Source organism: Sceloporus occidentalis, unplaced genomic scaffold (genome assembly GCF_023333645.1).
Source record: "Sceloporus occidentalis isolate IW3139 unplaced genomic scaffold, rSceOcc1.0.p SCAF_4, whole genome shotgun sequence".
Lineage (NCBI taxonomy): Eukaryota > Metazoa > Chordata > Lepidosauria > Squamata > Phrynosomatidae > Sceloporus > Sceloporus occidentalis.
The window spans coordinates 46,185,050-46,212,079 of NW_028316984.1; the positions used below are offsets into that span (position 1 = coordinate 46,185,050).

The 27,030-nt window shown below is 40.1% G+C and overlaps 2 protein-coding genes across 31 annotated transcripts in view; both read left to right on the forward strand.

The window, feature by feature from the left end:
• BAZ2B (bromodomain adjacent to zinc finger domain 2B) overlaps window positions 1-5,299 on the forward strand; it is a 291,030-nt gene extending 285,731 nt beyond the window's left edge. For all 18 annotated transcript variants that reach the window (XM_089519924.1, XM_089519920.1, XM_089519932.1 and 15 more), the window contains 2 exons: window positions 572-715; window positions 4,122-5,299. In XM_089519924.1, coding sequence (XP_089376050.1) covers window positions 572-715; window positions 4,122-4,275 — 298 coding nt within the window. In that variant the 3' untranslated portion in view covers window positions 4,276-5,299. The remainder of the gene's footprint in view (window positions 1-571; window positions 716-4,121) is intronic.
• Window positions 5,300-14,277: 8,978 nt separating this feature from the next.
• Window positions 14,278-27,030, forward strand: part of WDSUB1 (WD repeat, sterile alpha motif and U-box domain containing 1) — a 37,192-nt gene continuing 24,439 nt past the window's right edge. For 4 of the 13 annotated variants that reach the window (XM_089519940.1, XM_089519949.1, XM_089519950.1 and 1 more), the window contains exons 1-4: window positions 14,284-14,313; window positions 16,013-16,106; window positions 21,797-22,213; window positions 24,894-25,078. In XM_089519940.1, coding sequence (XP_089376066.1) covers window positions 21,816-22,213; window positions 24,894-25,078 — 583 coding nt within the window. In that variant the 5' untranslated portion in view covers window positions 14,284-14,313; window positions 16,013-16,106; window positions 21,797-21,815. Of the gene's footprint in view, window positions 14,314-14,372; window positions 14,419-14,573; window positions 14,582-15,961; window positions 16,107-20,846; window positions 20,979-21,793; window positions 22,214-24,893; window positions 25,079-27,030 lie in introns of those variants that run through there. The other 9 variants (XM_089519945.1, XM_089519946.1, XM_089519952.1 and 6 more) reach the window with 9 other exon arrangements.

Sequence of the window (27,030 nt, forward strand, 5' to 3'; positions counted from 1 at the left end):
CCTCTCTCCAAATCGCTTCAGCGATTTGGTTCAAGTGGGGATCCTGGGTAATTTGAACTGATTCAAACTGTTTTGCAATCTGGTTTGAAAGGTAGTGGGAATTAGGCCTCAGTGAAGTGGGAGTGAGACATCTGCACTCAAACTGGCTACTGAATCATAGCAGGAAAGGTGTTCAATAGCAAATTGTTTTCAGTATGAAAAAAAATCAAGTTCCCATGACATCATGCAGTGAGACTGAGACAAAAGAGGGACCAAACCGCTGCTATGGCAGTATAACAGTGTTGTGTGATAAAGACCTATTTCTCATACAAAACTTTACAAGGTTGCTTGATATCCTTTCCTTCCGTTTGTGAAGGTGACAGTTTTTTTTTTCTTTTGTTTCTCTTCTCAAATCATATACATTTTGATTTTCAAGCTTTGCTTTAAAAATATAAAACTTATTCATCATCTCCTGCTGACAATGTATTACAGAAAGGGATATCCTTATTTAAAGAATTATTACTAAACAATATATGAAACAGAAAGCATTTGAGAAACTGATCTGTCTTGTTTTGGTTTTGCTTTTTCCCAGCATGCTCTTGTCTGAATTGGAAACTCATGAAGATGCATGGCCTTTTCTACTTCCTGTAAACTTGAAACATGTTCCTGGTTATAGGAAAGTTATCAAAAAACCCATGGATTTTTCCACCATTCGAGACAAGCTAAATAGTGGACAGTAAGTAAAACTTAGCAGTACCATATGAAGTGGATGTCTGATCTGTTGATTGTAAACAACAACAATAATAAAAAACATATCACTTTTTAAAATCACAACTTAGTTAAAATCAGATTTCAATTATACTTAGTTTCTGGGATGTTGTAACCAAGTAAACAAACAAATGCTGAGAGGATTTGTAGACTGAAGAATAGATGTGGAGGCACACCATATGTTAACTTTTTACTTCAGTGGGGTTTGCTAATGACATGTCATTAGTTACTGACATGTCTCAAGTTACTGACAAAGTGTATCACACAGCTTAAAGTTTGTTTTTCACATAGGCAAAGACACAAGAGAATTGAGTCACATCAGATTTGGAACACATGTTGCAAAGCAACTTGCCAGATACATATATGTCAGACTTGCCATAAAGATAATTCTAATGTGCAAGATAACCATGGTTGGACTGGCGTTAGGTGAAATAGCTTGCTTTTAAAAGGAGAGTGTGGTGATGTTAGGAGTTCAGAAACGCCTAGAGATGCCCTGGAGCCAGTGTCTCCCAGCCTTTCCTTATCTGAGATTCTGAAGCCATTTAGTGTAAAAATATACTGACAAATTTGGGCAGACATTTACTGGCTTTCTATTTATTTGGATGGACCTAAATGAGGTGTATCCAGTTCTTCATGCTTCCACTGAAATTTCACTTAGGGATGTATTGAAAGGTACAAACAGTGAGGAAATACTCAGTGAGCCTCAGCTATGAGGGCATAATCAGTATTCAATGAGTTCTATGCATCTTACACACAACAAAAAGTATTTTACTGTGCGATATAGACCTCCTAGGGCTAAATGGCAATGGGCTCAGGCATATGTCCACCATCTGAACAAGACTCTTTGCAGCCTGTGCCCATATTTGAACTGTGTCAGAAAGAAGAGGAGCAGGATAAGGAAGTTAACATTGAAAGATCAAAGGGGGGCAGTGAGGAGAAAAGGAGGGGGCAGCAAGGGGCTTTCAGTCAAAGTATTGGTGTCAAAAAAGACAAGGAGAACCAGTGGCCTTTAGGACCATGGTGGGAATGAGGATTGCATGAAACTTCTTTTCAGGGTCCCTTAAAACCTCTGCAGAGCCATGCTGATTGCCTCATCACTTAAGGTGTCACTCAGTGAGGCCCACACCCTGCATGCCCCCTTGTGACACCTCTGCCACAAGGCCAGCACAGGCAAGAGGCTAGTTCTCAGTCACTTCTCAGCCAGTTGTTCGGTTGCTGCTCCCAGGGTGGCTAAGGGAGCAGCGACTGGTTATTTTGAATATGCAGTAGAACAGTAGACCTAATACCAGGAAATACAAGTTTGAGGTGGGGGTGCTAGAGTTGTCATCCAGGAGGAAAGGGGTGGTAGTACAAACTAGTTTGGAGACCACTGATCAAGAGTTACACATTCATAACTGAATTATATTCACATGTATTCGTGGTGCTTCAGCTGTAGACATTACACATATCCTGTTCGATTGTTGTCTATATGATAAGGAGAGATCCCATTACTTACAACCATTTTTGATTAACATGACCAACTGGGAGCCCACTGTCAAATTGTCCCATCTCCTTTCTGGAGAGAATTTATACCTAGTGCAATGCATTGCAAAATTTATTGTAAAAGCTGCTTATTTAAGAGACCAATTTATCATACAAAACAGGGTCTTGTGTCATGGAGATGAGTTTATTTAATACCCTTATTGATTTCTTCTACTCTGTTTTAGGTGGTTTGTCTCATTTTAGTCTAATGTATTTTGCACCCTATTTTATTAAATTTCCTTTTATTTAGCTAGTATTGGTTTTAACTTCTAACTCTTGTCTTAATTTTATATGAGCTTTTAGATGTGACCAAGTTTTATTTTTGTATGTATTTTGACACTCAAATTTTCTATTTTGTATTTTGCAATTTGTATTGTGCATTTCTTGATACGGTCAGCTAATTAATTAATAAACTTGTTGTTGTTGAATTATATTCACAATCCCTTCCTATGCAATAACATAGGGAACATGTAGAGATTGTAAAAATCACCCAAGCCTGACTTACAGGGCAGCAGGTTTTTACTTCTGCTGACCCTATAAAAACTATGCTGAGTGTCACTGCTTCCCCCTTTCTCCATAGATACTACAAAAGACGTTTGCTTTCTGATGTACAGCTTGGGTCCAGGCTATTTGAAGGTCCATACATCCCATTGTGAACATATCAGAGCTATAATATTTCTGGAGAGGTGATTCTCTCTATCCCATCACCTTCTCAGGCTCATTTGGTGGGAACAAGGAAGAGAGCCTTCTCAATGGTTGCTCCCAGTCTTTGGGAATCCCTCTCTAAAGAAGCCAGGATGGCTCTCTCCTTGCTCTCCTTCTGTTGGCAACTGAAAACATTGTTACACATTTATAATTGCCATCATTTGTTTCAGCCCATGTTTTTGGGCCCTGAAGATATTTGCATGCCAACAAGTGAGGCATCCTTTTAGTTTTTTTGCAGAGCCAGGTGGTCCACCCTAAGTGTGTTTCTTTGAATTGCAAAGTGTCTCCTCTTTTAAAACAACAGCAGCCCAAATTAAATTTTAAAAATATATATGCTTTAATTCCCATCATTCTAAGTGTAATGTCTGATTACTTTAGACTAGAGGTATGAATCTCGCAATCTTCCAGAATGTTCTTGGACTGCAATTTTATCATTATTATTATTATTATTAAGCTTTATTTATATAGCACTGTAAATTTACACAGCACTGTACAATCAATTAAAATAGATGAAATAAACCTGCCTATGGCATACATGCTACGAAAATAATTAAATATAATACATATTAGTACATGTTAACATTCAATAAAATAATGGCAGACAGCAAATTAAAATAACATTAATTAATTTTGATGATTCTTTACCGTTGGATAGACTTGGGCTACTGGGAGTCCAACACCCTCTGGACAGCTGATCAGTATCATCCACAGGGGCTTGTGGAGATCAGTCACCTCAAACATCTTTTAGATCTCCTCTCCCAGAACAGGGACAGACTGGGCATTGATCTCACTGGGTTACACTTGCCATACCAGTGTGCAGGAGGATGTGGTGCCTATTTAATGAAGTATTTACATTGTTAAATGCTTTACCTTCCTTTCATTTAACCGTGCCGGCTGTGTTAATTAAGCCATTTGACTCAAAGATTTCTGACTATGGGCCTGAGTATATTGCTACTGCAATATTTTGGTGAGATTAAACTTTACAGTTGACTAGTAAAAAATAATAAAGCTTTGGGGCAACTCTTGGCACACTATAGTTCTCAACAAATCTTCTTTCTCTCTTTCTTCCTTTCTCATTTCTAAGGATTAAAGATTCCTTGCTTTCAGTATGTGCTTTCAAAAATGTTGTTTTTTAAAAACTCTTTCAGGTATCCTAATCTTGAAGCTTTTGCTGTTGATGTCAGGCTTGTGTTCGACAACTGTGAAACGTTTAATGAAGACGACTCCGATATAGGCCGGGCTGGCCACAACATGAGGAAATATTTTGAAAAAAAATGGACAGAGATCTTTAAAGTGAGCTGAAGTGACCCCAGTCGACATGTTTTCTTTTCTTAAATGAGAACAAATGAGACCAGCAATGTGAACTGTATTTACATTAAAGTACAAGGCACATGCATAACTAATGACTGTTTTATTTTTCCTTATAGTATCACAGGGGTGTGGTACTAATTCTTGAGGCTTCACTCCTACAGCAACCATGGCCCTTGGTTCTTGGTTTGTGTGTTTTATCAAACTATTTTAGGTAGAACAGGGAAGCACACCCAAAGAATTTAAACGTAAGGGGTGTAATAGTGCAATAGCAATTTAAAATATATCAAAACGCACTGAATATTCAACCACCAGAGCTCTACTTGGGGAAAAAGGTTCTCTTTTCCCTTTCAATAAATATCTATTTTTCATTTTTTTACTTTGTAGTTAATTTTTTAGTAAATGTATTTAATTTTATGAATTATTTATGATTAAATAGCATCCAGACTCTTCGTTTTCTGTGAAAAGGAAGAATTAGAAAATAAAATTGCTTTAAATCTTGAAAATACAACAAGGAATGTTTTAAAATATAAAACAAAGCCAAGTAAAACTGTTTACACTGATGTGCTGTAAAAAGCACGAAAAATTAAACTTTACTGTAGAGTTACAAGTACATTTATATATATGTTGCTGCATCACTTGTGTAGTTAAATTGTATTTCGAGACCGTGAAGAAAAAATGAGGCATATGTATATACTGTTCATTATTGTTTATATTAAGTCTTGTTTTAAATATGTATGATGTGTACATATTGTTTGCAGACATTATTGTTTATGCCTTAGAAGGACTGTAGCATTTTATTTTAGTTTTAAGGTAATTATAGCTATATGGCTTGTACAGTAATTATCCTCTACCAACACTGTGGAGTCTCCTTAATCTTTGTAGTGCCTGCCTTTAAAACAGGGTGTAGGGGATATTAGTTTTCCATTTTTCTATTTTGTTATATAATTTCAAGCCACCAGGGCCTCAGATTCAAGTATAATCATTTGTATCCATGTGGAATAAAATTGTGACAATTTCCTATGCGCACAGTATTTTTTCATAAAAACATTTCTCTCCATTTGCCTTGCCACAGAAATAACAAAAAAGACATTTGTAAACACTGTGTTTTATCTACTGTGTGTTGTGGTGGCCCTTCGGAGGCAGATAGATCAGATTTTTTTTTGTACCTATGTAAGAGTACTTGAAGTTTCATTTAAAACAAAACGTTGTGGAAAAGGTAGCATTCTTTCTTTCCTTCTTTTTTTTTAGGAGTGTTATTTTTCACTAGTATGTGTGGCACGGATACAATAAAAGGCTGTTTTGCAAACCAATTTTTTTTCTTGATTATTTTAATTTCATGTAAATTGCATTCAGATTATTATTTTTTAATTGCTTATTAACAGAAGGACATAAAAAGACAACCTGCTGTGGGGACAATAAGGAAAACTGAATTTCCAGCCAGGTTTAAGTAGTAATGTAGACTTGAGTCAAATGATTTGGACTCAAGTTGAAGTCAAGTTGCTTCAGTAATTTGATTTAGACTCAGCTCGGCAATAAATGACACACTCGTCTCTCAACTCTTGACTTGTGTATTTTTAGCCACTGACTTGCTGGCCTAATGTCATCCAGAAACAGCAGATGTGTTAGGCAGTGGGCTTGAGGCGGGTGTCAGCGTCTACTTAGCAGCTTGTCTCTGCTGCTATAGAAGGATCCTTCTGCCTCAAGCCCATTGCCTAATGTGTTGTTACTCTCCTTTGAGAAATGTGCCACACACACTGTCCCTCGCTGTGCAGGCGAATCTTGACTGCTGCTGCTCCTAGGAAAAGCTCCTCTGATGTTCAGTGAGGGCAAGCTGCTGACTAGACCTAAACCCCACCACCACCTTCTTTTCTTCTGTTAAAGTTGGCTCCCAGACTTGAAACTCAACGTGAGACTTGACTTGAACATATCTTGCAAGGACTTGAGACTTGACTTGAAACTCGACTTGAGACTTGCATACATCACTGTGTTTCAGTCATGATGGAGGACCAGTCTTAAAAGTGCACAAACTGGGATTCTCTTTAGCCACACTAGGAATTGCCAGTCAAGAAGGATACTGACAAGGATACCAGTTCTTGAATGCGGCATATCTAGAGATGAGTGAACAAGATGTTCAAAGGTCTAGAAATCAGGCCTTAAGATAAATGACTTTGAGAGCTGGGTATGTTTAGCTTGGAGAAAAGAAGACTGGGAGGTGAAATTATAGCCATCTTTAAATATTTGAAGGAATGTCATGTAAAATATGGAGCAAGGTGGATTTTTGTCGGTGTTGGTGGTGTTTTGCTACTTCAAGAACACAAACCAATGGGCTTAATTTACAAGAAAAGAGATTCTGTCTAACCATTAAGAAGAACTATATTGGAAGAGCAGTGGAATGGACTGCCTTGGAGGGTGGTTGACTCTCCAGCTTTGGGGGTCTTTAAACAAAAGTTGGATGTGCATCTTTCAGTAGTACTATACAGTGAGTGTGCGTCATATGCAGGCACGCTATACGTGGCTTTCAGCTCACACTGAAAGCTGCGCATCAAAGAGAAAATGGTGTGTGTGCCAAGCTGCACGCACAAGCCCCATTAGTTTCAATGGGGCTCAAGTATGCATGGAACTTGCCTTACGTGGCAAGATTCCCTGCGTAAGGCAAGCACACAATGTAGTTGTGTATTCCTCAACGGCAGGACGTTTTAGATGGTCCTTGTTGACCTATCTCAAAGGATTCTATGATTCTAAGCCGTATGAGCTGAGGTGAAAGTGGTGCCAAGCTTAGATCAATGATTCAATGTCTACCTCACCTCTGGGGAAAGAGGGACCAACCCAGTGCTACAGATAGAAGTGCCACTTATAGAAAATTAATTTCCATACTTTCAAGAATGTTTCTTTTTCAGGGTCTAGTTTCATATCATTTGTTCCAGATAAAAATCAGTGGAACACTATTTATTCTGAATTTAGCATTATAAGCAGTACAAATAATATATACCATCTGGTTCAGGATGCAACATATCTGGGAGCACTAGCTTTGAGAAGGTTGATACAGTATATGCTTATTACAATATTTACTGTATAAATATTTTTTTTAAAGTAGGCTGATGTGGTAGGCACCAAAGAAACTTTGTACTTCTATTTAGGATGGACAACTGTGAAAAGCTAAGAGGGTCACATTAACTTCCCAAGGGACTTTGGAGGACCAGAAACCTTGCTTTATCCCTCCCCTGCAAAGAAAAATAATACAAATTTAATACCCCCAAAATGCCTTTTATGGGATACAGGGGGGAAATCTGCCATGTTTTTAAGCCCAAAACAGGCCTTTCTTACAGTATGAATTGACCAGGCCCTGCGGTTGGGAAGCAAAAACATAGTGGAGGTAATTGGGGGCAAGAACAATTAAATAAATTGAAAAACTATTAACCAATGGGAGTGCTGCAAAATGGCCCTGGGAGCCACATCTTGCCTCTTTCTGTCCGAGAGCCTGTCCTGTTGCTTTCTGACTGTGTTTCTGTCTATTTATGCCAACACTTGTATCTTAAATGCCAGCTATATAACTTGCAAATAGGAGTATGCTGCCACTCAAAGCTATCTAAACTTGGATAAGTATCTTAGTTGGTCTACTCTAAAGAGTTTAGGCAAAATAAGTTTTAAGTGGAACAGGGAGTGTAGTGCGAGAAATATGGCAAAACATCTGATATATTATTAGAGAAGCAAGCATGGTGTGGGTGTGTTTATGAGAACAGCCCCTTCATTACAGTAAAAGATAAGTTAGTTACACCAGGTTCAGGCAGTGCAGCTGTCCAGGAGATTCTCCTTGATGTTAAAGCTTACTATGTTGGAATGTGTTTTTCTTTGGTTTTAAATGTTTTATTACTACGCTTGTACAGAACAGAGCTCTAGTGTCTTCTTGAAAGTAAGTCTCAAGCATCAAGCAGATGGGCAGGAAAGGATGGCCCGGAGCTGCTTCTTCTGAGAGCCCACTGACCGCTCTGCTTGCTCCCAAGGTGGCCCACATGTGCATGCGATGACTGCATGGTGCAGTGTCAAGCTGCGCTGCTGGGTAATTTTTAACCCCCCCCCCATCATCCATGCACATTATTGCATAAACAAACCGCTAACTGCCTGCTGCTCATTGGATGGCCTCCCTCTTTGATCATGCACTTGCGACCCTCTACTGGGACAGCGTATCAGAGCAGAGGTGTGCCCTGTAAAACACTGTAGCTGTAGCCACTGGGGGTGTCACACTTATCCTTTTTTCCATTGCTCCCCCCCCCCCACAACTGCTGGCTGCGTCCTTTTCAAATGCCCACCTTCACCGGTGTATTTATATGCCGATTTAGGGTTAGGCTTAGGATGGAGCACTCCGGTCTTGTGCTGGGATGTTTATATGCATGTTCAAAAGTGTGCACTTTCTGGGCTAGAGCAGTTTATTTCTACTTCTTTTCAGTCTAACTTTTCCTCCTTTAGAGTGCACACAGCATGGTTTCCGGCCACTTTAGGGGCATGTGTCATCTACATACCCCACCCCAAAGCAGCCTAAAACTGCATCTTTTGACCTGTCTGTCTTACTGAGATGTTTTTAAAAAACACCAACAATGTATTACTCCCTGGGAAGTGTGCTCAGGATTGTATCCTTGCACCCAATTATGTAGCACTAGAATTGCATGATTCTTAAATTCTAATCCATGTGGCTGGAGAGTGAGTAATTTATTTCAGTACCTTATTCAGAATATTTAATTTTGTTTTATCCAAATTAGAATCAGCTTTTTATCTGCACTATACAAAGGCTTACAAGAAGATTTGTTCTACATGACTTCCCCATATTTATGCTCACACTCATTACTAAAAATGGTGAGTGCTCTTGACAAATCTACACTGGTTGACGGAAAGAAAGATGTCTACTTTCACATTACACATACACACACACTTTTACCATATATCACAGAATAGTAAAGTATAATTTAAAAAAATATATTTGCAGCCATTAAACATATTTTAACTGGAGAGTCAGGAAAATTTATAAATATTTTTAGTGGTTGCAAGACTAGATCCCAGGCGAAATTTTACATGCAAAAGCACACATATACCACAGTCACAGCAATAGCCTTTTTAATCATCAGAATGTCATTGCTCAGAAGCTAAAGAGTAAGCTGAATTCAAATGTGATCAACTTAATGTAGAAAACACATTCTGGGTAGCCATGCTGGTCATGCAGCAAAATACAACAAAATAAAAATTCCACAAAACTGCAACTCCTTTTTTGGGCCAACTAAAAAGCATGAAACATGACTGAATGTAGAAAGTTTATCATGGGCAGCTATGGAGGTGGTCCCACTGTCCTATCTAAACAGACAGCAGGCAAAGATGTTAAAAGTCATACAGGGGAAAAATATGACAGTGTTAGTCACTAGCCTGCATTTTGTCAAGATATGGTGGTGGTAGTGGTGGTGATTCTTAGTTTAGATGGTATGGAGGGATATTCATGCAGGCAGGCCACTCCTCCTCCTGGCCATGTGGACAAGTTCAAAAAATAAAATTTAAGGATCATTTACATTTTTTTTTTACCAGAACAATGCAAATATCTCCACGCATGCATTCCAGTTTTGTTATTCACACTTGAAATGGCATTCCTCTTCGGGATTTTAGTGGGAGATGGCAGCTTAGGAATAGGTGGTGCCCCAAAAATGGTCCTAGACTCTGCTTCTACGATCTGAGCAGGGAAAACATGCTGCTTAAGCCCCTGGAAGCCACCCGTAGCAACGGGTGTGCAGGGAAAGAGGAGGAGGAGCCTCTCCTTGTAAAGTCAGCCAGGTGGAGCCTTGCCCTGCCAACTAGTCAACAATGGACATGTATTCGAAACCTGTGCAAGGTATGCTGAGTTTAATCCACATCTGTGTGCATCGTTATTCATACTGCCGATAATGCATATATTTTTTAAAAACTTGGGAAATGACTCAGTGTCATACATCTGGGGTTAAGGGTTGGTTTTTTTTTTGTACCCCTCCAAAACTGCATTCGAGTGTGTGTGAACAACAGGGATTCAACCTGAATTCAACCTGGATTAATTTCATTGTGTGAATAAGGCCTAAATTCCATCAGTAACACAAAAATATACTTCCTTTCAGATCCAGGTTTCCTCAGTCCTTTGTGAGGCCACCAGCTCCTTTGTTAGGTAGACAAGCCTCCATGCTGTTGCATTAGGAAAACTGTTAGGTGAAATGCAACTCAGTTTAAAACCTTAGTTGAAGGTAGAGACTCAAAAGAGTAAGTGTCTGAATCCTGGTCTTAAAAAAACTGGAGTGAGGGCCATGGTAAAATAATCCCATCACATCTCTGGGCTGTCTGTGGGCCATTTTTAGTTTTGAAAAATCCCAAACTGATTTTTACAAAATTAAAAAATTAGGAGGGGGGACAAGGGCATTCAAGGTCCCACAGGGACCAATGCAGCCACCCAATTCTTACAGTTGCTCATGTTTTCCTAAACTGTTGTCCCAAAATTGTCTTTTCACACTTGTGTCTGTTAGCACTTTCAGAGCAATTAAAAGAAAAACTGGATAAAAATTGCATGAGATGTTCAAAATATTACTGACTTGCTAGAAATCACATTGGGGAGATATAGTCAGTGGACCTGTGTGACTGTTTTGTCTTTTGGGCTATTAACGCTTGTCCTGCATTGGAGGGATGGTGCAAAGTTTAATGAAGGTTTACAAAACACTTGGAGAATTAAAATCAGTGAAGGGGCTGACAGATAGATTTGTCTATCCGCTATTGCTCAGTATCAGCAATACTTGAAGGCATGTTTTTCAAATCTTTTTTTAGCCTACACACAATAGAATCCAATCAAGATGGTATCAGTCAGAGACCATTAACTACCTGCACCTACATATTTAAACTGCTTCCATTCAATTACCATCAACTGATATTTGCACACCTTGATGATTCAGACTGAGGACAAATATTGCCAGGCTTAAATGCCTTGTGGATTGAAACATGTACAGTCTATGCTGTAGGTGACGTTCGCTTAGATATAGAAAAGCCGCAATCCAGTAGAATAAACTGAACAATGGCAGATGTGTCCAAGATGTATCATAATAAAGAATATTTACACTGTCATTAAGATAGTTTATGGCACAATCCTACACACGTGTTATAAAGTAAGCCCCAAGGAGATTAGTGGGTTTTACTCCCAGGAGGATTATAGCACTGTAGCTTTACTCTTATCATATCAGCAGAGCTACACAAATAAAGCAGTTGAAAAGGAAGCAGGTGGACCAGTTGCTATACTGGTTCACCATGAAATATTGTATTGAACATCGGTGTGAAGGTCAATTGGAGTACTGAGCTTTACTGTGAAGCGGCCTATCACATCCACAAAAATAACACCGGATTCTATTCCATGAAAGCTTATGCCATGTTAAGATTTAAGTTGTCATTAAGACTCTCTCTGATTTTTTGTAACCAAGTAATACACACCCTGCTATTCAGGCATGTTTTGTTCTTGCTCCTCCAATTGATTAATAAAACTTACACTTTGTTGTTGTTGTTGTTAACTGCCCTTGAGTCAACCCAACCCATGTGTGGAGGAGAAACCTCCAAGACCCCCTATTCTGTACTGCTCTGCTTAGGTCTTGGAGGTTCAGGGCCCTGTCTTCCTCGATTGAGTACATCTGCCTAGCACAGGGTGACCATATGTCATAACTGCAAAGGAGGACAAAGCATTGCAAGATGTAGGGCATTCAAGAAAAATGTTGGACATTGCAAAATAAAAGCTAAAAACATGCTTCTTAGTCATGCTCAAAATGGAGGACATTTTGAAATCCCTCCTGGACAGAAGGTTGGAATGTAGGACAGGCTCTGGAAAAGGAGGACATTTGGTCACCTTGATTTAGCATGTGATCTTCCTCTTTCTGCTGCCCTCTACCTTTCCTACATTAATGTCTTTTTGACTGAGACATGACTTTTTATAATGTGGCAAGTACAACAGCATCAATTTAATCATCTAGGTTTCCAGACTTCATCTGTTCAAGGACTTGTTTGCCATCCAGAAAGCCATTATCATCATCATCATCCATGGATAATTATTATTATCCATCTGGCCCATAAATATTATTATTATCCACAGTATCCTCAGCATTCCTCTCCAGCACATCTCAAATGAGTTTTCTTTTTGTCCGCTTTCTTCACTATCCAGCTCTGACATCCATAGATGGAGATGGTGAATACAATGGCTTGGGCGATCCTCGCTTTAGTATTCAGACTCATATCTTTGCTCTTTAGGATCTTATCTAGTTCTTTCATAGTTGCTTTTTCCAGTGCTAGTCTTCTGATTTCCTGATTGCAGTCTCAGTTCTGATCAATGTTTGATCCAAGGTAGGGAAACTCTTTAACTATTTCAATTTACTCATTATCTAGGTTGAGTGTACGTATTTCTTCTGTGATCATTGTTTTTGTTTTATAATGTCAGCATTAAGCCTGCCTTTGCACTTTCTTCTTTTACCTTCTTCAGTAGCTGTCCCAAGCCTCTGATGTTTTCTTCTAGTATTAGGGTGTCATCTGCCTATCTTAGATTATTGATGTTCCTTCCTCCTATCTTAATTTCGTCTTCCTCTGAGTCTAATCCTGCTCTTCCTACCACAATTTTCTGCTTCCACGATTCTAACTTTAGTGCTCAGTTGCATATCATTACTCTTTAGGATCTTGTCTAGTTCTTTCATAGCTGTCCTTCCCATTCCTAGCCTTCTTATTTATGGACCACAGGTTTCCATTCTGATCAATGTTTGAGCCTAGGTATGGGAACTAGTTTGAACCAGCATGGCATAGTGGCTTGAGCGCTGGACTACTAGGACTCTGCAAACCAGGGTTTGAATCTTGGCTTAAGCCATGGAAAGCCACTGAAAGACCTTAGCCAGGTCAAACTCTCTCAGCCTCAGGAGAAGGCAATGGCAAACCTCCTCTGAACATATCTTGCCAAAACAACAACAACAGACCCATTATACGTTCGCCTTAGATTCGCCATACGTTAGGAATGACTGTAAGGCACACAGTAACATTTTTTTATAATGGTTTCAACTTCACATCTATTTTCCACAATGGTGGTTTTCTTAGAAAGGTAGATGGGATCACCTAACCTATGTGTCTGACAGCAGAAAGTGCCAACTCTGTGCCTTATATTTTCATCTCCTGCAGGTGACTGGGGATTGGGAAGCACCCTGAAAGACTGTGAGGCTCAGCCTCATGGGATTCCCAAACTCTGGCACTCCAGCTTGGCCTAAAGTCTGGGATTCTGGGAGCTGGAGTCCAAAACACCTGGAGGACCAAAGTCTGGGCACCGCTTATTGTTATGTGAATTGAGGGAAGCTGGCTGTTCTTTAGTGGGGCTAGAAATTGTGAGGCCTTCCATGAGTCTTCCCTGCAGGTCTTTTGCCGCCAAACATAAACCTTTTCATTTATTTTTAATGTAATAAAATCCCGAAGGAGGTTTTATATGGGGTCTGTGTTTTATTTATGCTTTAATTGGTGTGTTTTGAATGTTAATTTTATACTGTTTTAATTAATTATTTTAACTTTTTTAAATTACTGTAGGGTTTTTAAAACCTATTTTATTTCATCATGTGTTTTTATTTTGCCTGTCTACAAAATGAAATCAATACTAATATTCTTGGGCTGCAACATGGGAATGATTCCCAGAGACATCTCTGATTCCCTCATCCCCTCTGTTTCCTCTTAACCCTTCAGAGGGCAGTAGCCTGCAGTAAAGGCAGAACCAAAGAAAGGGGGAGCCATTCTGAAAGGCCCTCAACGAGAGCCCCGCCCATCTCTGGTGACGTCATCAGGAAACGATCTCTCCGCCTGCTTTCCATCCCTTTGAATCATCAATCTCCTTTCCTTTTTTCTCACCTTAGAGGCGAGTCGCGCGCGAGCTAGCGAGCCAGGCGCCCACGTGACCGGCGGCTTGTTTGTTTTTTGCTTATGTTCTGCTGACCAGCTTCGCGACGGCGAGAGGAGACGCGACTGCGCAGCCGCAACGAAGAGGTAGGAAAGGAATAAAATTGGGTGGGAGGGAGGGAAGGAAGGAGGGCTCGCGGAACCCCCCTCCCCTACCGAGTCAGCGTCGCGCGCGCAGAGAGGCGGTTGGAGGTCGCCTCAATTTTATATCGCTGGCAGTTGGCACGCCCCTCCCTCGTTTCAGAAGGGAGGGAGGGGGCTTTTCGCGCTGAGTGACGCGCATGCGCTTTTTGCCAGGGGTCTCCCTCAGTGGCCCTTGGGCAGGGACTGGGGAACAACAACAACAACAACAACAGTACAGGCTTATTCTCGTTAACTGTGTTCACAGCTCTTCTTGCTGAAGTGTCACCCTCATAGACGGAAACAACATGTCACTTTTCTTTCCCCCTTTCGTGCCGCTTTTCTTGGCAAAAGCCTTCCTCCCAGAGCGGCCTTTTTGAAAAGGAATGAACCTGGCAAAGTACAGAAAGCATTCAGGGTGGCTGTCTTGGCCTTTTAGCAAACGCAAACAAAAATCCATCAGTGACACCTTTATTGGACAATGAAATGCACAATAGGCTGCATCAATAGAAGTATAGTGTCTAGATCAAGAGAAGTAATAGTGCCACTGTATTCTGCTTTGGTCAGGCCCCACCTAGAATATTGTGTCCAGTTCTGGGCGCCACAATTCAAAAAGGACATTGAGAAACTGGAGCGTGTCCAAAGGAGGGCAACAAAAATGGTGAAGGGTCTGGAAACCAGGCCCTATGAGGAACGACTTAGGGAGCTGGGTATGTTTAGCCTGGAGAAAAGAAGGTTAAGAGGCGATATGATAGCCCTGTTTAAATATTTGAAAGGATGTCATATTGAAGAGGGAGCAAGCTTGTTTTCTGCTGCTCCAGAGAACAGGACCTGGAGCAATGGATGCAAGCTCCAGGAAAAGAGATCCCACTTCAATATTAGGAGGAACTTCCTGACAGTAAGGGCTGTTCGACAGTGGAACAAACTCCCTCGGAGGGTGATAGAGTCTCCTTCCTTGGAGGTCTTTAAACAGAGGCTGGATGGCCATCTGTTGGGGATGCTTTGATCGGGATTTCCTGCATGGCAGAATGGGGTTGGACTGGATGGCCCTTCCAACTCTATGATTCTACTTGTTGCGAGTTTTCAAAGCTCCACGGGCTTCTCCAAGGTGTCATGTCTTGCCTGATGAAGAAGCCCATGGAGCTTCAAAAGCTTGCAACAAGTATATTGTGCATTTCAGTTCTATGGAAGTCTTTAAGCAGAGGCTGGACAGCCATCTGATGGGAGTACTTTGATTGAGAGTTCCTGCATGGCAGAATGGGGTTGGACTGGATGGCCCTTGGGGTCTCTTTCAACTCTATGATGCTATAATTTTGGAAATGCTACCGTAGTTTACTCTTTTATTTGTTTTGTTCTGTTTTGTTTTTGTCTTGTAATAATGTGTATGTGTTAATGTTGTTTAATTAGTTGGTTTTAATTATAATTGATTTAATAATTTTTAAGGGGGGAATTTTGATCTACAGTGTATTGTATTTTATCGTTGTTAGCCGCCCCGATTGACCTCAAGGGTCAGGATATAAATAAACTTTTATTATTATTATTATTATTATTATTATTATTATTAAGTTTGTATAAACTGAACCATCAGAAATGAAAGGTGTTGCTATCTCAGCCACCCATGAAAAAAGTTTTGATTTCTGGAATAATTCGTATTTTGGAATTCCAGGTAAAGAAGACTCATCCTGCATACAATACAGGCAAGAAAACACCTGTGCAAGATCTAGAAGCTGCAGTTTCTCACCTTCATTTAGTGTTGAGTGGTAGGTGCTGGGAGCGTCCCTCTGGTGGCCTTTAGCATACAAAACAAGACATTTAGATACTAGGAAGCTTGGAATCTAGAAGGAAAAACACCAGCTCTTACAAAAACAATTGCACGACTAACATTTAATCACAGTAGAACTGTTGTTGCTTTTCTGGGAACAACATAAATAACTTTTGAGTATCATTAATGTTTTCCATCAATCCTGCGCATGTGCTGCTCGTGGAGAAGGTTTTCTGTTTTGACAATGTTACTTGTGTTTCCCTCTATTTGTTTTTAACTGCCATCAAGTTGACTTCAGCTTATGGTGACCTTATGCATGAGAGACCTCCAAGCCACTCTGTCATCAACAGTCCTGCTCAGGTCTTGCAGACTCAGGGCCATGGCTTCTTTGACTGAGTCACTCCATCTGAGATGCAGTCATCCTCTTTTCCTTCTGCCCTCTACCTTTCTAAGCATCATCATCTGCTTGGAAAGTGAGTCATGCTTTCTCATGATATGGCTAAAACACAACAGTCTCAGTTTAGTAATCTTGGCTTCTAGGGAGAGTTCAGGCTTGATTTTCTCTAAGTCTAAGACCTGTTGATTTGTCTTTTAGCAGTCCATAGTATGTGCAGAACTCATCTCAAATGATATTCTTCCTATCAGCTTTCTTCACTGCCCATCTTTCACAGACATACAAAGAAATGGGAACTAGGATGGACAATCCTAACTTTAGTATTCAGTGATGTATCTTAACTTGACTGCAGTCTCCATTCTCATTAACGTCTGAGCCCAGGAGTGGAAGATTTTGAATTGTTTCAATGTCTTCCTCATCTAAATCTACATAAATCATCTGGGGTCACTATTTATGTTTTTTTAATGTTCAGCTGTAAATCTGCGTTTGCATTTTCCTTCTTCTCTTTCTTCATTCATGGTCTAAGCCTTTGATGTTCTCTGTTAGCAGTATGGTTGTTGTTGTTGTGCCTTTAAGTCATTTCTGACTTATTGCAACTCTAAGGTGAATCTATCAGAGGGGGTGCATCCACCTGGTAGAAATAATCCAGTTTGAGACCATTTTAACTGCCCTGGCTCAATGCTAGAGAATTCTTTTTTTGTGAGTTTTGTGAGACATTTAGCTTTCTCTGTCAGAGAGCTCTGGGGCCACAATAAACTACTATTTCCAGAATTCCCTAGTACTGAGCCAGGTCAGTTAAAGTGGTCTCAGACTGTATTATTTCTGAAGTGTGGATTGGACCAGGGTTTTCTTGTCAGAATTTCTACAGACAGAATTTGCCATTGCCATCTTGTGAGGCTGAGAAAGTGTGACTTATCTAAGGTCACCCAGTGATGTTCTATGGCTGAACCCTGCTTCCAGAGTCATAGTCGAATGCTGAAACCATTTCCACACATCCTTCTTCTGAGTCTAATCCTGTTTTGTATATGATATGTTCAGCATGCAAATTACACAGGATAATAAAATGCAGCCTTGCCTGACCCCCTTGGCAATTGGAAACCATTTCATTTCTCCATATCCTGTTCTGACAGTAGCCACTTATCCTGAATACAATCAAATGTTGTGGCACACCCATTTCCTTAGGAGTGATCCAAAGTATTTCATGATCATTCTATATAATCAAAGGCTTTGCTATAAAACACAACCTGATTTTCTTCTGAAATTCTTTGGTGTGTTCCATTAGCCAACCTATGGCCCTATACAGACAGCCAAAATAAAGCTGCTTCAGGTCACTTTGGAGGTATGGTGTTTCAATGATGCATGTGTCCTAAGAGTTTGGATGCTGCACCAAAGCTGCACTCCAGTCCTTAGGACCGGAGCGTGGCTTTGGTGCGGCTTCTGGACTCTTAGGACGCATGCATCATTTAAACAGCATACTTGCAAAGTGACTCGAAGCAGCTTTATTTTGGCCTGTCTGTATCAGGCATCAGTTTGCAATATGATCCTTAGTACCTCTTGCTTTCCTAAACCCAGTTTAGACATCTGGCATTTCTCACTTAACGAGTTTATCATACAGGAGGCAAAGTGCCCAAAACTCATGGATAAACGGGGTTTAACTCCCGTGAATATCCCACAAGAGCGGGATTGTTTTCAGACATATTGGGTGATTTTGACATTAACCCAACATTAAGCTGTGCAGAAAGCCGCAAAATTGTGCCGCTTTTTAATTTGGGGATTTTCCTGAAGTTAAAAAGCGGCATGATTTTGCGGCTTTCTAACACAGGTGAATGCTGGGATAATTGCGAATTTGAGTGGCGTCGTCTGAAAACAATCCCGCTCTTGCTGAATATTCATGGGTTTAAACCCCCTTTATCCATGGGATTTGGGCACTTCCTTCCCGTTTAATAAACTCCTTAGAATGAATATCACTAGTAAAAATTTGAAACTCAATGCAAAATGTTGAAGTCATAGACATTGTTATTTACCATCAACTTGACTTTGACATAAGCTTTTGAATGAGAGACATCCAGGAGTATTGGTCATCAACAGACATTACCTTTCACATTTTACAATAAACTTTGGAGGAAGGAGCCACACCTGTGTATTGACTGGGTTTATTTCTAACGTCCCTGTGTCTACAGACTTCCCTAGTATTTTCTATGTTGAACAAAAAACCTGTAATGGTAGTCTACACACATTTTGGTGAACATATGTGGGTTCCTCTAAGGTTCCCAGCCTTGGAATCCTCCATGCAATTATGCTGTACTGTATTAAAATTCCCAGGATCCTGGAACGGTAGTCATGGTGGCTGGGACATCTAGGGATACTAATCCAAGAACACAGTAGAAATTAAGTGGACCCTCTTGGGATGCAATCTTCAAAGTCCTTCAGGGAGAAGCAGGTTTTACAAAAAGTAACATTAAGTGCTCCTGCAGAAGGTGAGCACTATGGGGTGTGTATGTGTATGTGGAAACAACCTACATTTCTTCAGCAGAAACTTTGTAGTTTCTTGACAGATGGTTCTAGGAGATCTTTAGAGCTCATTTTGAATTGCTGCATTGGTCCCTTATTATTTATTCCATATTGTGCTGTCAGATATTGTTTATTGTACATATTGTACATATGTTTGGGGGAATCTTTGAAGAGGGAGAGGAACATGGTGGTAATCTCGGTCAAAGGGAGATAATGGTCCTGTGAAATGGATATGCAAGTAAGGGAAAGCCACAGTAGATACTTGAATTTTGTCCCTTGTTTTGGTCCTTAAGACCTTACCCCATGGTCCAGATTGGGTTATGTTGTTATCTCACCATCTGCTGCCACTGAATGCCAGCTCAGTCCACAGTCAAACAACTGCTCTCTGTGGCTTGATTGTGGCTGACCTGGTATGTATTACTAGGACCTGGGTGGATGAACTAGGATCCAAAACACTGCTGACATAATCAGTTTGGGTCCGCTTTAACTGCCCTGGGCTCAGTGCTAGAGAATCCTGGAAATTGGAGTTTATTGTGGCATCAGACTTCTCTGTCAGAGAAGGCGAAATGTCTCACAAAACTACTGTTCCCAGAATTCCCTAGCATTGAGCAAGGACAGTTAAAGAGGTCTCGAACTGGATTATTTCTACAGTGTGTTTAGAACCTAGGTGGAGTATCTTACAGAAGCCATATTGTGCTTTTTTAGAGGGAAATTGTGAGTATTCTGAATTTTAAGAGGCTGATGGCGTCATTTAAAACCCTAAATGGCCTGGCACCTCAGGACTTGAAGTAGCATCTCTTCCTCTATATAGGTTTGACTGAGGACTGAAATCTCCTGTAAAGGCCTCCTACCTTTGTGTATCTCCAATGGGAGCCATACACTGTGTGAGGATGCCAATGCCCTTCACTGCGGTGGTTCCTGGTTGCTCTCTAGCACCATTCCAGCACCAAGTTGAAACATGAATTTTATTAAAACATTTGGGACCTGTATGTATACATGGTTTTTAGATTATTTAGTTTTTAGAAATTGTTAAATTGTTTAATGTGTTTTTAGAGTGTTTAAATTATTTTTAACAGTTTCATATTTTAAATTGTTAAATTGTTTGAAACAATTTATACTGATTTCATTGAATGCTGTGAATACTGAGGTACATGGATATATAGGGCAAGAGAAGAGAAATATTTTAATAAAGTGAATAGACATGTTTACTTTGATTGTTTATAAGCTTCCCTGATATCCTCTTACATAGGGGCAGATATAAATATTGAAATAAATAGCTAGAAATCTGGAGTCAAGGTTAGGAACCATTGGCTTCATCTGCACTGCAGAAATAATCCAGGTTGACACCACTTTAACTGCCTTGGCTCAATGCTATGGAATTCTGGAGTGCATAGTTTTGTGTCTTCTTTGTCAGGGAACTCTGGTGCCACAGGAAAATATAATTTTCAGAATTCCATAGCAATGAGCCATGACAGTTAAAGTGATAACAAACTGGATTATTTCTGCAGTGCGGTTGCAGCCATTGTCTTAAACTTTGAAGTGGTTAAGAATGTGATGTTTCTTCCTGATTTGCTAAAGTCAGATGGAGTTGTTGGAAATACTGAGAGTGGGACTCAGTGCCATCTCATACAATACTGGAATGTGCAGTGTATAACTTTGGAAAGAGACTTTAATGTATTCTCATGAATTTAACAGGCTTGTTTTCCAAAACTGTTAGGGGAGGTCCCCTCAAGGCTTTTGGATTAGGATGGCTGTGTCAGCCCATTAGCACACCCCAATAGCATGTCTAAGACCCTTTGTGATATTACAGAGAATTCATGGGTGTTTCTTCAGTAGGTTGGATCCAAAGTTGCATCCCATAAATAGAGGAGCTCCTCATATTGGTAATGGGAAACAGGCTCCAGTAGAGACTCCCTGCCTTTACATATCCATACAGACACCACCCAGGAATCTTTAGTCCTCCAGGTGATGAATGAGCTTCCTTTTCAATTTGCAGTACAAATGGTTTCAGTGTTGGATTACGACTCTGGAGAACAGTGTACAGTTCCCAGCTCAGCCATGAAGCCCATATGTGACCTTGAGGAAGTCACATACTCTCAGCCTCAGAGGAAGGCAAAGACAAAACCCTCTGAACAAACTTGCCAGGAAAACCCCATGATAGGTTTGCCTTAGGGTCATCATAAATCAGAAATGACAACAACAAACTAAGGCAACTAATAGTTGGAGCCAAGTGTTCTTTCTGGCAAGAAAGCTCCTTGAAGCTGCCCCTCCTCTGCCCAGTGGATGGTTCCAGAACTGTGATGTTCTTCCTGGGAGTTACAGGGTATAACCATCTTGCGGTCAATGGGCAGGGCTTTCCCTTCTGCTGTACAGTCCCAGTAATAAGAGTGTGTTTGCAAATAAATATTCTGTACCAGTAACTGTGTTTCTTTGCAGCTTCAGGGTATACATCTGATTAATGCAATTTATGGCAGGCACCTAACTAAATCAAATATTCAAGATAACCGCAAGATACAAATCTACAGTGAATGCTTAATTTTCAACATATTAAACATTTTCCTTTTGGTAATCCAGATGGATATTTTCAATGTCAGACTTTAGTACCTGGATTATTGCTTTAAATTAACTTGTTTAACGTTGTCCCCATTGAAGTACTTTGCAAACGTCTCATATACAGTATTTTCATTGGGGTAAATGAGGTTTTTTTTTTAAGGAGGATGATTAATAAAAGGGAATATAATCTAGACTTTATGAACTGTTACAGCTTTTCTTCTTTCTAGCAGGTTGCTCATATATGACCAGATGGTGAAATTGATTTGCACTCTGACAGATCATAGAGATGATGTCAACTGCTGTGCCTTCTCCTCTTCCTACCTGGCTACATGTTCCTTAGACAAAACTGTCCGTCTGTATTCTTTAAGCAATTTTGAAGAGCTTCCTTATTCGCCACTAGAAGGCCACACTTACGCTGTTCACTGCTGCTGCTTCTCTCCTTTGGGACATACTTTGGCTTCATGTTCTACGGATGGCAATACAGTTCTGTGGAATACTCAAAATGGATTGAAATTGGCTGTGCTGGAGCACCCCTGTAGAAACCCTGTAAGAATTTGTCGATTTTCCCCTGATTCCAGCTGCTTGGTTTCAGGAGCAGCAGATGGAAGTGTAAATCTTTGGAATGTTCAGTCCTTGAAAGTGTACCGGTGAGTATGCCATGTGCAAGGATAAGCAGAAAGGTATTACACAAGTCCTCTATCCTTAAAGGTTGTTACTTGCATCTCTGTTGTCACCTGATGTTATACTGGAACACCTTATTACACAGGAAAAAACTGTTAAACATAGTAGTACAGTGGACCCTCCACATTCTCTGGGGTTAGGGGAGCAAGACGTCCATGAAAGTAGAAAAATGACAAATAAAAAAACCCACATTTTTCCCCCTGAGAGAACAGCTCTCCAGGAATCTCTAGGTCTTGCAGTGCAACTCCGTGATGAACTTCTGCCAGACATTGGCCATAGACTCGCACTAGAGGATGTACAAATGCCTGGAGAAATGTTCTTTCTAGGAATTTCTAGAAGAATTCTATGGTCAACTTCCAGTGGAAATTGAGTTACACTGTAGGACCTAGAGATTCTTAGAGATAACATATTGATCAAAGGCCCAGTACATACCAGCTCCAAAGGACGCCCTTGTCACGTGTGAGGGGCGTCCCACCCACACGCCCCTCGCCTGTGACGAGGGCATCCTTGCTGCATGGTAGTGAATAATAATAATAATATATTTTATTTATAGACCGCGATTCCGCAATGATCATAGCGGTGTACAGTAAAAATTGCAATATAATACAAAAAATTGCAAGGCCTCTCTCCCCCTCAAGATGGTGGTCGGGGGGAGGGCTCTTAGTCTTTCCAGGCCAGGCCACATCTCTCCCCCTCAAGATGGTGGTCGGGGGGAGGGCTCTTAGTCTTTCCAGGCCAGGCCTCGTCTCTCCCCCTCAAGATGGTGGTCGGGAGGAGGGCGCTTAGTCTTTCCAGGCCAGGCCTCGTCTCTCCCCCTCAAGATGGTGGTCGGGAGGAGGGCTCTTAGTCTTTCCAGAATGGATGGCATCCAAATGGAGCCATGCAGCAGCAACGTGCTCACGCCACCGCAAGCTATTTGTGACGGCACAAAAAGGAGCCACTTTTTAGTGGTCCTTTTTTTCTGTGTAGCAACGCCGTGCAATTTGGTTGCTGTGGTGCTGCTCTGCAACAACGAGAGGTGGCTCCCGGCCGCTTCTTCTTGGCACTCTACCACGCCAAATCTGCAGATAATCAAAGCTGCAAATATGTAGGGCCAATTGTATTTTTAATCATTATTATTTTCTAGTGAAAATCTTGATCCTCAGATTTCAGTGAACTAAAGTGAATCCTTGGATTGTAATTAATTCAGTGAAACACCTATGGTTTTTCTTTTCTTTCCGAATTTACAGTTCCTTCTGTGAACATGATTGCCCACTCCAGTAATAAGAAATATCTTGTCCTTGATGAAGCGGCAAGTTTAGGTTCTTGGTTGGAACCTGTTATGGTGAAGGCTTCTAAAGGCAAAGCTTGTGAAGGAACTGTTTTACACAATTTTACACAGTTACTGTTACTGTTTTAAGGACTTATATAAAACCATTGCAAATTCCTAGGTATCAGCATCATTTTTAAAAGATACTGTGTGCCAACATAGCTACAATTAATATTTTGTCTATTGAGAACCAAATGCCCATCCATGAGTCCAATCAATTATAACAGGCTTGAAATTCTACACTTTGGGATGATGATGATGAGGAGGAGGAGGAGGATTACTGTATATTTGTTCTTTGCCTCTCCCTATGGATAGTGGCTGTGAAGAAGCACAGATTAAACACACATAACACCAGTTAAATAATAAATAAATGCATTTTAATATGCAATTAAAATACCAAAGTATGACCCTACAGTTATGTGATTCAGTGGCCTCACTTGGATGTAATACTGGACTAGGAGTGCTGCATGTGCCTCCCTTGGTGCTGCTTTTGTGGCCCCCAGTGCCTCTTGGGTCAACTATGCTTTGCTTCAGAATGCCACCAAAATTAAAGGGTGTTTGGACTATGTATTTCCCCCCAGAAAAATCTTTTTGCAAATCTTTTCAGAACTTTTGTTTGCCCCAAAATGCCGTCTAGCAGGAGTTGGGGTGAGGCATTTCCATTACATTTTCCTCAGCCAATTTGTGCCAGGACAGGCCTTGTTTGGAATAGGAAGTGAACATGAAGTGACCTGTTGTTTAAAAAAGGTGTCGCCTGGGTCTAGAAAGGGTTACAAAACATGGTGAGAATATCCCCATGCCTGGGGGCATTTGGGCAACATTTCTTTTTTAAAAGGGCATGTGTGCAGTGGATTGTGTGGCCCTCCAAGGTCTCCTGGGGGGCTAATGTGGCTTCCTAGCCTTCCACAGTTGCCCACAGCTATAATACAGCATATTTTACTGTTAACAAGAATGAGGCATGGTAATCCTTCTGTCCCAGGCCCCATTCTCTTTTTGATGTGGCTGTGAGAAAGGTTTTTGGAGTTTTTACTTCCATTAATTTTGGTCATTGCTCACCCTGTCATCTCAATTCAGACAAACTGCGGTTTGGTAAAATAAACCAACTTCTAGCCTTATTTTATGGAGCTTTGGGGTTTGGCCCATAGTCTAAATTACCAACGAGCTAAATAGGATAAAATATGCATTGTGTATCTGTCTGTTTGCCTTGTATTGATTTATTTTTAAATATTCCCCTTTCATATATGGGTTAATTTTGACTATTGTATCTTTCAGACTTGTGTAATGTTTTCCTAGTTTTGCACTTCCAAAGTTCAAATCCCTTTATCCTTGTCTTTCAGATCTGGTAGCGTTAAAGATGGCTCTTTGGTAGCCTGTGCATTTGTTCCTAATGGAAGTTTCTTTGTAACGGGATCATCATGTGGAGATTTAACTGTCTGGGATGACAAAATGAGGTGCTTGTATAATGAGAAAGCTCATGACCTTGGAGTCACCTGCTGTGACTTTTCTTCACAGCCACTTTCTGGTTAGTTAACTTACTATTTAAATAAATCCTTTTAATAATTTTTTCATCTCCAGTCCTAGCTCTTGTACATTTTTTTTGTTCTTGATGCCTGTGGCATGGGAGCAGAAACTGGCTATTCCAGAATCCTTTTCATTTCTTCATAGTTACCTTGTGCTCAACATAATTGAGGGGAAATATCTAGAAGGTTACCTGCATGGCTGACATATATGTGAAATGCTAATAGCACTCTGTACTGTTTTGTGATAAATCCTAAATTTTGTGATAAAGGGAATTATTCTAAGAGGAGACAATTGTATGCGCTTTTCCTAATGCTCAGGTTCAACATTCTTTAGTTCTTTATAGACAATCAGAGTGAAAAGAATAAATAGACTGCAATTTTGTACAGGCTAAGGTGGAAGTAAGTTCAGTTGAGCTTACTGGTCATATTCTTGAGCAGACATGTGGAGCTAATGCTGTACTATCCTGACCCTAAATAGAAAAATAAGCCACATTGAACACAGAGAGCAATGTAAAGTCTTGCACATGTTTAAAGTGTTGTACAATATGTTAAAATGAAGGGCTGTTGTAGGGTTCAGACTTACCATTCTAATATTGAAAAAGACCAGTATGTATTCAACAGATGCTCCCACTGCTTTGGTAGAGCAATTTTAGACAGGTAGAAGGGACTGCAAGAAGAAGTTAAAACTGGTAAAAGATTATCTCTTCCCCCTTCTTCTAGCAGATTTGTGCAAGGAGCTCCACTCATAGTTAGTTTGACTCAGCAGTGAAAATCATGTAGCCCTCTAAATGTTGGATTACAATACCCAGTGTTCTTCACCTTTGGCTCTGCTGGCCAGGGCTGCTAGAAATTGCAGTCAGATATCTAAAAGTTATGATGATTCCCAGCCCTGTTTAGGTTTTCAAAAAACCATAAAAAAAGAGAGGGGGGAGGAAGCACCACAGCCCCCCTGATACAAAGATATAATTCTGTGTCTTTAAAAAAAAAAACAAAAAAACCATTCTCTACTAGAAACCCTTTCCATTTTTCACTATCAAAATTTAGTTATTGTTTGCTGTCATGGTGATATGGCAACCCTATGAATGAGTGAGTTCAGTTGTACTGCCTATGGCCTACTACTTTATTGAGCACTATCATCTTTTCATTTGACTCATATTACTTTGTGTTGTGTCCAAAGTACTATAGGTCCATTTTAGTCATTTTGGCTTGTAAGCTTGATTTACTCTAGTAGTCCTTTATTTGTCTTTTTGGCAGTCCATAGAACTCTCTCCCAGCATCCCAATTCAAATTAATTTATTCTCTTCCTTTTAGCTTTCATCAATGTTTAGCTTTCATAACAATACATAGAAAACAGAAATGCTAATATAGTTGAGGATGAATGTGTGCGTTTTTAAATTTATTTTTCACAGTCATAATGCTTTGTCAGTATTCAGTACTTGTGTTGAGTAGGATTTGGAATTTGGAGGAAGCTGAGGTGTATAGCAGGAGAAGAATTATGGCTACATGATGGACAGCAGGAGACTCATATATTTGGGCTTAAGAGGCATGCACAAAAATACATCTCCTTAATACAATAATCTTTTGTTGACCTTCCTACATATTATTAATACAAACTCAATATTCATGGTGGCTCAGATTTTTTTAAAAAAAAACTCTTATGTTAGGTGAAATAGTGCCATCTGTCCTGTTTTTTAAAAAAAATAATGTGGATAGTTAAAATGCTACAGTGAAACTTGAAACATGGTTTAAGACAAGGATGGTCTAGTTTTAGTCCTTCATGATCTAAGTTGTTTCTTCATTTTCAAGCCTCATAATCTACCATATATGTCATATTTACAGAACCTGAATGGATAGTCAGAAACTTTTTGGTTAGGGTATCATTAATTATTAATACTTAAACATCTGATATGAATGTAATAATTATTAAAAGTTAAGTGATCCAGAGTGCATGCAC